The sequence below is a fragment of the Anguilla rostrata genome, chromosome 13, assembly GCF_018555375.3.
Source record: "Anguilla rostrata isolate EN2019 chromosome 13, ASM1855537v3, whole genome shotgun sequence".
Lineage (NCBI taxonomy): Eukaryota > Metazoa > Chordata > Actinopteri > Anguilliformes > Anguillidae > Anguilla > Anguilla rostrata.
Window position 1 is genome coordinate 15,880,657 of NC_057945.1, and position 13,158 is coordinate 15,893,814.

Here is a 13,158-nt window from a genome sequence, read left to right on the forward strand (position 1 = left end):
TACATTCTTTGCTTTTTTTTAATGCTTCGATATTTGAGCCATTCTTTCCCTTCTTTCTGAACTTGTCTTGTTTGGTGTTGGTGTTTAGAGTGGCGGTCGGGCGTGGCTGGTCACCTGATCCTGTCCGATGAGGACTTAACGTCCGTGGTGCAGGGCACGTGGAAGCGGCTCAACACGCTGCAGCACTACAAGGTGGGTGTTTATTTTTAAAGATGCTGCTGCAGCGCTAATGTCTTGGGGATTATTACTCATCTCTATTTGTATCATGGCTTGGGGTGTAAATGTGTGTAAACAATAAAGCCCAAATAACGTCCTGTAACATCTGGACTCTGTCTTACACCAGTGTGAACTTGTTTCTGTTATTTCACACCACTGACCAGCAAGTGTTTGAGTATAATATGATTACATTCAACAGATTTTGAAATAAATAATTAAAAATAACTCTCAATAAAAACAAAATTCTGATTTAATAAAACAAGCTCAGTGCGTGAATGGGTCATTCAGTTTCTGACATTTTCTCTGCTGTGATTGCGCAGGTTCTGCCGGGGCATTGGTGCCCGGCACGCAACTCCCATGACACCCGACTAGTGGCAGGAGAGTGAGTGGCCCTGCTCTGCGCGCACAGGCATACATATACATTATTCCACTTACATGACATTACACTACATGCACAGTATAATACATTTACATATACAATCACACACATTCCATTACATATTACATTATAAAAATAGCTGTACACATGGCATTACATATTACATTAAATTACGCATTACGTATGACATATTACACTACATAATACATTTAACATATTACAATACACATCACATTACCCATTACATATTACATTAGAAAAATAGCTGTACACATGACATTACATATTACATTATTTAATACATTTTACATATTACTATACATATTACATTACACATTATATAATACATTTTACATTAAGATGCACATTACATTACACTGTGCACATTACATATGACATATATATGACATTACACATGAATGTGCGGTGCAGAGACGCCGATGCTGGAGGACGCAGACGAAGGTGGGGTGAGGCTGTGGCACCTGGTGAAGGCCAGCGAGGAGCCGGAGCTGCCCAAACACCGGCGGGGCAGCCTGAGAGAGCGGGAGAGAGCCAAGGCCATCCCCGAAATCTACCTCACACGCCTGCTCTCCATGAAGGTACTGCCCCACAGGGGTCCCAGAATTACAATTTACAATACTCCTTTTCATGTGCATTCTTATTTACTTTAGATTACCATATTTCTATAATTACATATTTTAGACTTCTGATATAAAGGATTCATGAATTATTTTGCAGTAATATTACGACATTATGATTATAGTATTATGCTTTAGACTGTACTGTTTTGCTGCTTCCTCAACATGCACTAGAGAGTTTACTGCCAATGCTTTGCAACCTGCAGTACGTGTTAGATAAACTTGCCAAAGTTGTGGGGGGGGTTATGTATTTAGGAACCCCTCTTGTGACATCATGCACAGAAAGAGGGTCAGAGGGGGAGCAGCTAGAGAGATGAGCAGTTCAGGGAACTGGAACTGTGCCCGTATGATTAGGAGTGGGACACTGCTCTTGCACATCTGAACAGGGCATTTATCCTGCCTGAAGAGTTCAAATGGGGAAGATGCCAACTATGTTAGCGGCTGTGGTTAAGGGGTGCCTGTAGCATATAATGTAAAATTATTCCTTCTAGCGACGTAGTGATGCACAGTGTTATCTGCACTGATAGTCGCTGGGGCTGTGCAGTTGTATGTGCTCATGGAGTGATGCTGTAACATGCTAACCTTCACAGGGTACGCTGCAGAAGTTTGTGGACGACCTGTTCCAGGTGATTCTCAGCACTAGTCGGCCGGTGCCTCTCGCCGTGAAGTACTTCTTCGATCTCCTGGACGACCAGGCCGCGCACCACGGAATCTCGGACAGCGAGACCATCCACATCTGGAAAACCAATAGGTAGGAAAATATCCGACCTGCTAGTGGATGAATAAGATCGCCTTTTAGCGTTGTGAAGAGTTTTAGTGTTTGCCTAAAATGCAAGGTCTCGCATTGGGAAAACTCAGTGGGTTTCTGCATTAGAAGGTCTCCTGAAGGATCTTGTAGAGTTTGGTGTTTTCTCCACATTACAACATCTCCTTAAGCATTGTGGAGACTTTTAGCGTTTGGGTGAATGGAACTTCCCTTCCCGTTCACTTTGTTTTTCTATCACATAAAAACCAAGCAGATTTCCTCCAACTGGGTTTTTTTTTGTTTGGTTGTTTTCCCCCAAAGTCTGCCGTTGAGGTTCTGGATCAACATCGTGAAGAACCCGCAGTTCATCTTCGACGTCCAGGCCTCGGACAATGTGGACGCCGTCCTGTCCGTCATCGCCCAGACCTTCATGGACTCCTGCACCATCGCCGAACACAAGCTGGGAAGGGTGAGCGAGACGGACAGACAGACGGACGGACGGGTGGGAGGGAAGGGGCCAGGAGGGGAAGGCAGAGTGGTTCAGGCAGGCCGAAGATTCCCTACCTCCCCAGCACGTGTTTAACGCCTAAGTATCTCTCTCCCTGTGCTCAGGACTCCCCCATCAACAAGCTACTTTATGCCAGAGACATTCCTCGCTACAAGCAGATGGTGGAGAGGTAGGTGCGAGCCGTCTGCCAGGGCTCTGGGTGGCGATGGGCAAGCTGTCGGGGCACGGCCTGGGCATATGGGATCTGCCGCGGGGCTCGGCGGGGGGCACCGGTGGGGCACGGGGTCAGCCGCGAGGCGGGACAGATAACGGTGATAAATTTAGAACATTGTTCTTTTTGATAAGAAAATGCTATTTGCTGCCGGTTTGAGTTGAGATGGGGGGCAGTATTCAGGACACACTATCGGGACTTAAATCCACATTGCCATCTTTCCTCTGCTTCTCTCCATCTTTCTCCTTCCTTTGTTTCTTTCCTTCTTCCTCGCCCTCTCCGTCCCTTCCTCTTTCTCTCTTCTATCATCTCGCCACCCACACACTTCCTTCCTTTCTCTGTTTTTCTTCCTTTCTTTCTGTGCAGGTACTATGCTGATATCAGACAGACCATCTCTGCCAGTGACCAGGAGATGAACTCTGCACTAGCAGAGCTATCCAGGGTATGTTTAAAAAAAAAATTTTTTATTATGCCTATGACCTTAACATATGTTTTCACATCCATCGTCTGAATTCACAATGTGTCATTTTATTTGGCAAAAACATATGTAGTATGCTATTGAAAATGCTAATCAGTTTCTTACCCATTCTAATCCTAATGTTAACTGAGTGTTTCTGCTCTGAGAAGGATTTCAAACCAACTAGTACAGAGTATAGCGGCTTCTCACTTCTCTAAATATTAACTTCTTAACGAGTTGATATCACTAGCCGTTTAAAATGTTTTAGCTCTGTAATTTTATTGGAAAACATTATTTTCTCTTTGAAGGGCATGTATTGTTTATATATAAATTTCTGAATTGTGTTAAACATTCCTTTTTTCATGTAGAATTACTCAGGAGAACTGAATTACCTTGTGGCCCTGCATGAGTTGTACAAATACATCAACAAGTACTACGACCAGGTGAGTCTCTGCCCTCTCAACAATGCTGCTGCCCTATAATTACACTTTCAGCAGTATACAAATGAGCTAACCTCTTGCAGCGATAAAGAGGGAGAGAATAACAATCTGCGCAACTAAACAAGCTGGTTGGATTTACTTGAAGTGTATTTTCTTGCTTTAAATCACAAACCTGACAATGCGCCAATAATAGCAATTGTTAAGCCAGCAGGTTGCCAGAAACTTCCATAAATATCTAAATTATCTTTCATTGCACATAAAAACTGTCTGGAGCGATCTAAGATATACGCTAAAATGGACATGACATTGAAATAAACTCCAGAAAGCGAATTGTGCCTTTAATTATCTTGGTTGAATGCCTAAACGGATTAAAGGCTGCGGGGGTGCTCGGTGATGAAGGACTTTTCGTCGCATGTGTAACTCCGGCCCGTCCTGTTCGCCGTGTCCCTCCCAGATCATCACTGCCTTGGAGGAGGACACTACCGCCCAGAAGATGCAGCTGGGGTACGAGCGCCCCTAGCAGTCACTTGCAGCGCAGCCAGGGGAACCAAAGGACGACTTGTGAGGAGGGGAGACTTCAGCCGGAGGTGGGGAGGAGGGAGGAGCTTCAGCCGGAGGTGGGGAGGAGGGAGGAGCTCCAGCGAACGGGGAGGGGGAGGGAGGGAAAAGCGGAAGGGAAAGTCTGGGTGCAGACCCCCGATTTTCCTCAGCTCGTCCAACCGCAGGAGGGGAGAGGCGCTCTCCAGGGCAGAGGGGACCGGGTGCCTCTCCACAACCTGCCCTTTTACCGAACCGGATATTTCTACCATCCAGCTTTCCTTTTTTTTCTGCTTGGATGTCTGTTAGATCAATTAGATGTGTATCCACATACATTACTGAGCTGTACTAAGACATCTGTAGGAGATCCTGGCAAGGAATCAAATGCCACTTCATTGAACAAGTGCAAACTGAGGCGTTGTCATGCAGTGATGTGGAAACCAGGTGGCGACTGCGGATTTCGGCAGTGAACAGGATAAACAATGAACTGATCGCCTGGTTACCAGACACCCACCAGACACTTGAATTAATCCCCATGAAGCTGGTTTTTGATGCAACAGATTAGTAAAGTATAAAAGATGCAGCAGTTAGACTGGTGATCCGTAGGAATTCTTGGTGGTTCTTTAACGAACAGTTTGTCAGTTTATTGTGGGGGTTTTTTCCCCTTGCAAAATTCTATTTCTGATGATATAATTCTAAACCCTCTATCCTTTCACTTCTGGTTTAATTTACCCACTATAGTCATGTTGTGTTTTTATTTTAATTGAGATAGTGGAGGAGTGTTTATGTAGGGCATTATCTGTAAATACCCCCTATCCCCCATAAGTGTCCTCACTAACTCACAACAGCTTTATGGTTTTCAGTAGGTAATGGTCAAGTACAGGTGCTTCAAATGTGTCAACTTCATTCTCCCTGGATTACTTCACACCTTTATTCTCCCAGAGTAATTAAGTCTGTGCTGTTACAGCTGCTATTCACTGTAAAAAAAACTTGCTCACTGTGAGGCCAGATAAGCATGTCATAACTGCGCGAAATTACCTAAGAAGGAAAATCCCCTTTCCACAAAATACGACTTAAGGGTTTGCGGTGACACTCTTTCTTTATCACGCCGCGCTTGAATCCCAAGGTGTGTATGAGCACTGTTCTTTTTAAACTCAACAGCTGAATAGCACATAGCTTCTACCCTTTCCCGCCATGCGGGCTGTAACGCACCCGCGTGATATCCGCCTTCACTAGTATTAAAACCCGACATTTTTAACGGAAGCTCCGAATTTAAAACTAGCAAAGACGAATGGTACCGCAGCCTGGATTTTAGATCCGGACCCAACATACGGTACATTCGACCCGAAAGGTGGAGGGTAAAGCGCATTTGTGCGGAACACCAATGGATTTTAATCATGCATGACAAAACTCAACGTTATTTTTTTATTTTTAAATCATGGTTCTTCAAGTGTGGCATGCTATTTTTGTCTCTTAAATACTGCGTGAGGGGAACTGTCAACGGACTAGTAGTAAATCCTCGCTTTCAGCGAAAGAAGCAATGGTGTCAGTAAGACGAGGTAGCGAGTCCGACAATTTAGTGTGTTTGAGTTGAGAGTGGTCTTCTTTGTCCAGCTCGACCGGGTGGCCTTCTTTGCGCTTTTCGTAGCGTTCTTCCTGTGGACGTGGGAGGGAAAACTGTGACCAGGAAGTTTCCGGAAAAGATCTAAAGCACTGTTCGATTACTTGCTGTAAATGGAAGTCGAACTAATGTCGTACGAAATCTAGTTTACGAGAAGGTACTAGAAACCTTTCTTTTTAACCACGTGCACAAGCGACAATGATGATATACTTGCGTTTTCCTTTTACATCATTTATGTGGTTGGAATAATTTCAAATAAGATTTTTTTTATTTTAAAGATTGTGTTATAAACGTTATCGGGATTTTCCTGCATTTCCACATTCCTTTTATTGGGTCCAAGTAAAGGAAACACAATCTTGGGAAATTATTTTAATGTAATGCTTTTAAAGATTTTTTTTTAAAATGTGACACACAGGACCGTTTCCCCCTGTATATATTGTGAATTCTGCTGTAAGTCGTGTGAGCACAGAATACGAATTTAATTACCAAGACCATTTTCCTCAAGTGTAGTGAACAGAAATCTGAGAATGCTGAAGGCTTTTGCTGACAGAACGTTGCATTTAATCGTGTCCTGTGTGGCCATCTTGCTGCAAGTCCTCTTGCGACCACCAGGTGGCAGAAGAAAACAAATGCAGTGATTGGGTTTTCACGGATTGGAGCCTTTGTAAAACCAATGCTTTCAAGCTCACTATTTATTACGTTTGTGCTTTTAAAGAACACTTTGATTTGATCGCGTCTTTGTGAAATTTGATAAAAGTATGAAAAGAAATGGACACTGGTGTTTCAAGTGCACGCTTTTTTGGGAAACTGCAAGAATGTGAAAAATCGTAAATGCAGTTGTAAACAAGGGATCTTGCTGCACATAATACAAAAGGTTCACCATTAAGGTTAGTGCTGGACTGAGATTCATTATTCATTCAACCCATCTATCTCACAGCTCGATGTCAGTGCTCTGGTAATGCTGTATACCAAGAGAAGATTTGCATATGGCTGAGAAGGTACAACCAACCTGGTACTCTTGAAAGAAAGCAAATATGCAAATAAAGATGGATTTTATATGGATCCCCCCTCCCCTTCCTCAGTATAAAGTACATGGAAAATGTGTGATGTCATTCCTTTGACTTTTTCCGTTTTTATGTGTCTGATGAGCTGCTAATGGCTCTCCTATGTGTAGTGACCAAAAAAAAACAACTCAAAAACACAAAAAAAATAAAGCTTGCGCACATTGAGTGTCAAAGGTACATTGTTACAAACAGCTTACAAGCATCTACTTACCTTCACAATTACTAATGTACTTTGAGAAGAAAGAAGTCTTAGTTTACCATTTACCGCCAGTTGACCAGAGAGAAATCCTCCAGATTTTTACTCTGGGTTGTGCTGGCTCTCGTATTGGGATGAACGACCACCGTGGTGATTTATAAATGAAAATATAAGCATAAAGACGTGTTAACATACTGCACTCCTACATGCTCGACTAATGTCTTTTTTCGAATGCACAATTTTTACTGTTGTATGTTTTTCCACATAGTAGTATATATCTATAAAAACAAATAATGATAATAGAGAATTAAGGTAATTTGAGGGAATAAAAGTAACTTTATTATTGGTAGGCTGTACAAATTCAATTGTGTAGAGCAGGCTCTGCAGGGAGCGCTGGGACTGAATTTTTTTTTTTTTTTTTTTTTTTCCTCTGTTAATATCAATGTAAATAATGATTTAATAAGGCCAACTTGTAGCTACTTAACCTGTTTAATAAGAGAAAGTGGAAACTTCCTACAGATTGTGATGTAATAAAATGTTCTGAAAATTAAAGATTAGAGGTATTTTTTATTGATTTGCCTGTCTTTTTCCTTCACATTTTGTGCACGCATCTCGCATAAAGCAGAGAGTTCAAAGTTGTTTAAATTTCAAAGGGAAAGCTGCCTTTTCTCACTCAGAAACCCAGTGACCCTATGAAGTCTAAATCTGTTTTCCTACCCTCCCACACTGCAAAGCAGGGGTGTCCAATGTTATTTCAGAAGGGCCAGTATGGAAGCAGACTTGTTCTTACCCAGCACCAGCACCCGATTTAAAAATAAAAATAAAAAACAAGGCCTTGACTGAAGACTTGACTAGCTAAATTGGGTGTTTTAGCATTGTGGTGGAACAAAATCCTGTACCCACACCAGCCTTTCTCTCGAAACCATTACACACCCCTGCTGCGAAGGCCACACGGTGCCGTGCACTGCGAATGCGTGCCACGTGCGTCCATGAAGTGGACATGGGGCACGGACTACCCACGATGCAGCGCGTGGTTTAGAACGTTAGCTGCACCACACTGATGGAGCGCCTGGTGCACGGCGCGGGGAGCAGCGGTGGTGGTTTGTCCCGGTGGCCCTGCGGCTTGCTGATGATGAGCAGGGGGTTGCTGTGGCGCAGGACGTCGTCACACACGGAGACGCCGTCCAGGAAGTTGCGGAGCTGGGTGCGCAGGTGCCTGTTCTGCTCGGTCATACGGGCCTGCTCCTGCTGCAGGCACAGGTGCTCCTTCAGGGCCGCGTTGTAGCGGTGCCAGAAGCTCTCCAGCGGAGACACCTCCTGAATGTTCTGGAAAGAGGAGGACGTTTGGCTTTCAAACGCCTACGAGAACGCGTTCCCTTTTCTGAGCGTGGCGTTTGTTGGTTGGTGCTGCGTGTGTGTGTGCGTGCGCGTGCGCATAAGTGCATGTGTGTCTGTCAGAAAGAGAAAGTGAGAGAGACGAGCTGAATGTTCTGGAAAGAGGAGGATCTATTGCTTTCAAACACCTACGAGCACGTACTGCCTTTCCTGAGCATGGAATTTGCTGGTTGGTGCTGTGTGTGTGCGTGTGTCTGCCAGAGAGAAAGTGAGAAAGAGGCAACCTAAATGTTCTTGAAAGAGAAAGATATATTGCTTTTAAACATCTGAGCACACTGGTCTCTTTTCTGAGCACAGAATTGTTTGTTGTGTTTGTGTGAGAGAGTGATATACCGAGTGTGTAATTTGAGTGTGCACGCCAGTCACTGCGGACAGTGCTACCTTGACCATTTCCTCAGACATGGGCTCCATGCAGAGGCTGTTGAGCAGGACCTGCTCCTCGGCGCTCTGAGAGGTGGAGTAATACACCTTCTCCCGCTCCTTCTCCAGCCTGCGGCATGCCTCCATCAGACGCAGCAGCTTCTCCCCCTGCACCAGAAACACTGAGCTTAGCAAAGCCACGCCCTTCACCTGGCTGGGCGGGGCCACAGATATTTGGTTTGTGGCTGTAGGCTTCAACTGCCATATTCCTGTACGATTCCTATCATACAGCCCATTTTGTTGATTTACAAGTACAAATAACGTACGCAGGCAACTACGTCTCCAGATAGTGTTGAACTAGCATTTCCATACAACAAACATTTTCACTTGAAGGCTGTTCATATCTTTGAGGGTATCTATGGAACCGTATATTAAAGATATCTATGGTTATTAAAGAGCCCACTTGGACACTTGACTGCCCTGGGCCTAGGAGATGCCGGGAAAATATTCAGTAAATATGACCCTCCATGTGCAGTAGAATCATCTGGGCCGGTCAGCGGATATGTGACACCACAAGCCTTCAGTACTTTGATAGGTTCACCAAGCAGAGCTGCGTGCCTTGTTTATCTGGTGTGTAAACCAGGCTTGCCTTGAGTATGATGGCCTGTATCTTCTTGGAAGTGGCGTTGCAGTGCTTGACCAGGCTGGCGAGATGGTTCTTGTCCCTGACGCGGGTGGTGCACATCTGCACTTTGAGCTGCTGTCCCTGCATGGTCACCTCCTCTTTGACCGCCCGCAGGCCCCCCAGCGCCGAGAAGCACTCCTCCTTCGTGCAGGAGAGCCGCGCCCGCAATGCCACGATTGAGTCCTACCAAGGGAGGGTTTGCGTTTGTGTCCGCAGACATGCAGCCGTTGTGCAAAACTATCGCTGTGGACGTAGACCCCCCAGACTGGGGTAGGGGTGGGGGGTGGGGGGTGGGGGGGGTTATGCCCCGTTTAAATATAATTGACAGACGAGAGCTGGGGGCTGGGAAAGCCCCGCCCCTCTGACCTGCAGCTTGTGGAGCTTCTTCACGTGGAGCTCTATTTCGTCGACGCAGAGCTTGTCGTGGGCCTGCAGCGACTCGAGGGCCACATATTGGTCCTCCGTGCTCTCTCTGTAGCTCCAGACGGTGTGCTGGACCTGATTCCACAGGAGCTCGACGTCCCCCTCCAGCTGGACCCGCAGCGTGTTGCGCTCCTCTGTGTTCTGTCAGACACAGGACCAGTTGCAGTTAGGTAAGTGTCCTCACTGTCCCCATGTGTTGGTACTTATCGCGTAGCTACGCTCGGTGGCTCGTGTTGTGTGTCTCCTGCCAATTTACAGTTAGCCTGACTCTGCAAGTAGATACCGCTGTATGTATGATCTGTGTATTTCCTTTCAGTAAGGTAGTCTTGTCTCAAAACAGACTCCCTTTCAGTGGTACGGTTCAGGTCCAGTGAGGTCAGTGTGCAGTGCAGTGGTGTGGTTTAGGTCCAGTGAGGTCAGTGTGCAGTGCAGTGGTGCAGTTCAGGTCCAGTGAGGTCAGTGTGCAGCAAAGTGGTATGGTTCAGGTCCAGTGAGGTCAGTGTGCAGTGAAGTGGTATGGTTCAGGTCCAGTGAGGTCAGTGTGCAGTGCAGTGTTACGTTCAGGTCCAGTGAGGTCAGTGTGCAGTGGTACGGTTCAGGTCCAGTGAGGTCAGTGTGTGCAGTGCAGTGCAGTGGTATGGTTCAGGTCCAGTGAGGTCAGTGTGCAGTGCAGTGTACTTCAGTCCAGTGAGGTCAGTGTGCAGTGGTACGGTTCAGGTCCAGTGAGGTCAGTGTGTGCAGTGCAGTGCAGTGGTATGGTTCAGGTCCAGTGAGGTCAGTGTGCAGTGCAGTGGTACGGTTCAGGTCTAGTGAGGTCAGTGTGTGCAGTGCAGTGGTACGGTTCAGGTCCAGTGAGGTCAGTGTGTGCAGTGCAGTGCAGTGGTAAGGTTCAGGTCCAGTGAGGTCAGTGTGTGCAGTGCAGTGCAGTGGTAAGGTTCAGGTCCAGTGAGGTCAGTGTGTGCAGTGCAGTGGTACGGTTCAGGTCCAGTGAGGTCAGTGTGGCATACCCTATTTTCGATATCGACGCAGGTGCTCTGGAAGTCCTGTCGCACATCACTGTCCACCTCACTGTAGTACTGGTCAATGGCGAAGTTCACCTCCTCCAGGTACTTACACTCCTTCTCATGCTGAGTCAGGATCAGTTGTCTACACACACACATACAGCATGCCCCACAGGGTTATTAATTAATTGTGCAAGCTTGCTAAATTCATTCTGAAACACGCATACACACTGCATGGTGTGTGATTTTTCAGAAATCATCAGCGGCGCACAGGAAGCTTGCCTCTCCGCTCTGAAGTCTTTGCCGATGATCTCCAGCATGCTGCTCCACTGGCGCTCCAGTGACGACACCCTGCCCTTCTGATGGTCCAGGAGCTGATCCACACACTGCACGTAGGAGCTGAGCGCGTGCGCCGACTGCTGCTTGGTCTCCTTCAGGTCGCACAGCATGCACTGCGGTGGACACACGGGGGGAGACGCGCGGATGCGCGACGAGCCTCAGCGTTACTGCACGCGACGGAGAGGCCCGGGGAGCGGGGGAAGGGGAGGCTGCGCCTCCTCGGGGGAGCTGGGGAAGGGGCGACCGCGCCTCCTCGGGGGGGAGCTCCTCACCTTGATGATGCTGTCCTTGTGCCCGAGCACCCTCTCGAAGGTGTGGCTGAGCACGGCGATGTCGCGCCGCAGCTCCTGGGCGCACGCCTGCCTGAACACCGCCCGCCACTTCTCCGTCAGCTTGTGCTGGTTGGTCACGCTGTTCTTCTCCTCCTTCTGCAGCTTATCCTGGGGGACAGGAGACGGTGATGGAGATGGGGCGCAAGGAAACGTGGGGAGGTGGGGAGATCTGGAAAAAGATCCAGTATTGTGTGGAGAGGAGAGGGGAGAGGCAGGAGAGGGGGCACAACAAAACAGGCGAGGATCCCCAAACATACACATCTCTACCTGTCTAAACATTCTCAGTATGCACAACAACATACCCTCCAAACACAAGCATTTTATAATTCCACTCTTCTATTGATGTAATGGCAGGAGGTCCATACACGTTTATGCCCATTAAGGACAACTGAGAGGCAGTGCGTCTGAAAAGCGCAAATTTAGAAAGCTAAAAGGATCAGGACATTGTACCTTGAGGAACTGTATAAGCATGGCCTGTTTTTTCTTTGCCGCCTCCTCCTCTGCTAAGGCTTTCTGCTTCATATAGAGTTCCCTCTCTTCCTCTGTCATGGGAACTGACTTTCCCTTGCCTTTCTTCTTTTTCTTCGCCATGCTTCCCTACTTCTCTTTCCTTATGGCAACGTGCAATATCTGTTTCGAGTCCTTTCCTTTCCCCTTGGGGCCAACTGCTTTCAAGAAATGTTCAGAAGCTACACATAATGTGACAAATTGTAAATGTTTATAAACAATGTTACCAGTCAAACAGATGTTGATCAATGGCAAGTGAAGTACATTGGGAATTATCAGGTTAAACTAACTGTATTTAAGTTAGTTCCCAGATAGCCAACAATAGCATGTACATTTTCAGCTAAGTTACCATAGTGTTAGTGTTAATACTAGCTGTGTGTTGCAATTAATGTTTTGAAATGCAAGCTTAAATTTGCTGACCAGTGTTCCCCTCTCTACTTAAGTTACTTTGTCTTTAAAGCCCTTTACATTTGCCGTAACGGTATTAACTTGCTACAATGAAATTACGAAGTATCAAACTGGTGTTGTTAAAAAGTTTAATACGATAAATTGTCTAACGTTACTGCAGTTCTATTGCATAGAACTTTTAAATATCAGTTATTATAATAAGAAGTTTTATATAATAGATACGTTTGCAAATTATTATGCATGTCCCCACTCGTTTTTTCTTTTCTTGTCTTACCCGATTTGACGAGAGAAGCAGGATTACAACGGTCATAACAGCAAGTTTTGTAGTATTATGTAGGAATTTGTGTCCGTTGTTATGACGTCAGGTCACTCGTGCACGGACCTGACTCCATCTCACGTCACAGCAGAAGTAAGAAATGTCATGCAACGATTTTATCCCGCACTTTTTCGCTTACTCTTGTTTTTTAATTAGCACATAATCGTCCTTTTTTATTGAGATTCAATTATTATGTCTATATTCATATTAATATATTAAACCTACAAATATTATATATCCAAAAACGAATCCTACATATTTCATTATTAGTAGGAGTTGTTCTGTGGGAGTGAGGAGAGTAAATTGGCTACACTGATGGGGGGTACTCATGTTTTGAAGCGGTTTTGCAACACGGGTCCACTTCTGTAACGGACCAGGCT

General features: G+C 45.9%; 3 protein-coding genes across 8 annotated transcripts in view; 2 read left to right on the forward strand and 1 right to left on the reverse strand.

Annotated features, from left to right (window-relative positions):
* Positions 1 to 225, forward strand: part of LOC135237867 (plexin-B1-like) — an 81,401-nt gene extending 81,176 nt beyond the window's left edge. For all 5 annotated transcript variants that reach the window (XM_064305394.1, XM_064305392.1, XM_064305389.1 and 2 more), the window contains one exon: positions 89 to 225. In XM_064305394.1, the coding sequence (XP_064161464.1) occupies positions 89 to 210 (122 nt within the window). In that variant the 3' untranslated portion in view covers positions 211 to 225. The remainder of the gene's footprint in view (positions 1 to 88) is intronic.
* Positions 226 to 999: 774 nt separating this feature from the next.
* LOC135238323 (plexin-B1-like) lies at positions 1,000 to 4,114 on the forward strand. Its single transcript, XM_064306105.1, has 7 exons — positions 1,000 to 1,194; positions 1,824 to 1,984; positions 2,300 to 2,447; positions 2,591 to 2,655; positions 3,064 to 3,139; positions 3,523 to 3,597; positions 4,049 to 4,114. Exons 1-7 carry the CDS (start codon positions 1,015 to 1,017, stop codon positions 4,112 to 4,114), a joined length of 771 nt encoding a protein of 256 aa, XP_064162175.1. The 5' UTR covers positions 1,000 to 1,014.
* Positions 4,115 to 6,116: 2,002 nt separating this feature from the next.
* LOC135237873 (dynein regulatory complex subunit 2-like) lies at positions 6,117 to 13,062 on the reverse strand. 2 transcript variants are annotated; one of them, XM_064305413.1, is made up of 9 exons: positions 12,737 to 13,062; positions 11,998 to 12,236; positions 11,488 to 11,655; positions 11,159 to 11,328; positions 10,883 to 11,021; positions 9,819 to 10,016; positions 9,417 to 9,635; positions 8,789 to 8,935; positions 6,117 to 8,338 (listed from the first exon to the last, which is right to left on the reverse strand). In XM_064305413.1, exons 2-9 carry the CDS (start codon positions 12,136 to 12,138, stop codon positions 8,048 to 8,050), a joined length of 1,473 nt encoding a protein of 490 aa, XP_064161483.1. In that variant the 5' UTR covers positions 12,139 to 12,236; positions 12,737 to 13,062; the 3' UTR covers positions 6,117 to 8,047. The 2 variants fall into 2 exon arrangements, with proteins under 2 accessions (XP_064161483.1, XP_064161484.1); XM_064305414.1 differs by lacking the exon at positions 11,998 to 12,236.
* Between the last annotated feature and the right edge of the window lie 96 nt (positions 13,063 to 13,158).

Bases quoted from the DNA above. Each gene is read 5' to 3' on its own strand.
- LOC135238323 (XM_064306105.1), top strand. From the start codon at position 1,015: ATGTGCGGTGCAGAGACGCCGATGCTGGAGGACGCAGACGAAGGTGGG. The intron at 2,448-2,590 runs GTGAGCGAGACG...CCCTGTGCTCAG, and splicing joins CCGAACACAAGCTGGGAAGG to GACTCCCCCATCAACAAGCT. The intron at 3,140-3,522 runs GTATGTTTAAAA...TTTTTCATGTAG, and splicing joins CACTAGCAGAGCTATCCAGG to AATTACTCAGGAGAACTGAA.
- LOC135237873 (XM_064305413.1), bottom strand. From the start codon at position 12,138: ATGGCGAAGAAAAAGAAGAAAGGCAAGGGAAAGTCAGTTCCCATGACA. The intron at 9,636-9,818 runs GTCAGAGGGGCG...CTCCCTTGGTAG, and splicing joins AGAAGCTCCACAAGCTGCAG to GACTCAATCGTGGCATTGCG. The intron at 8,339-8,788 runs GTAGCACTGTCC...TCCTCTTTCCAG, and splicing joins TGTCTGAGGAAATGGTCAAG to AACATTCAGGAGGTGTCTCC.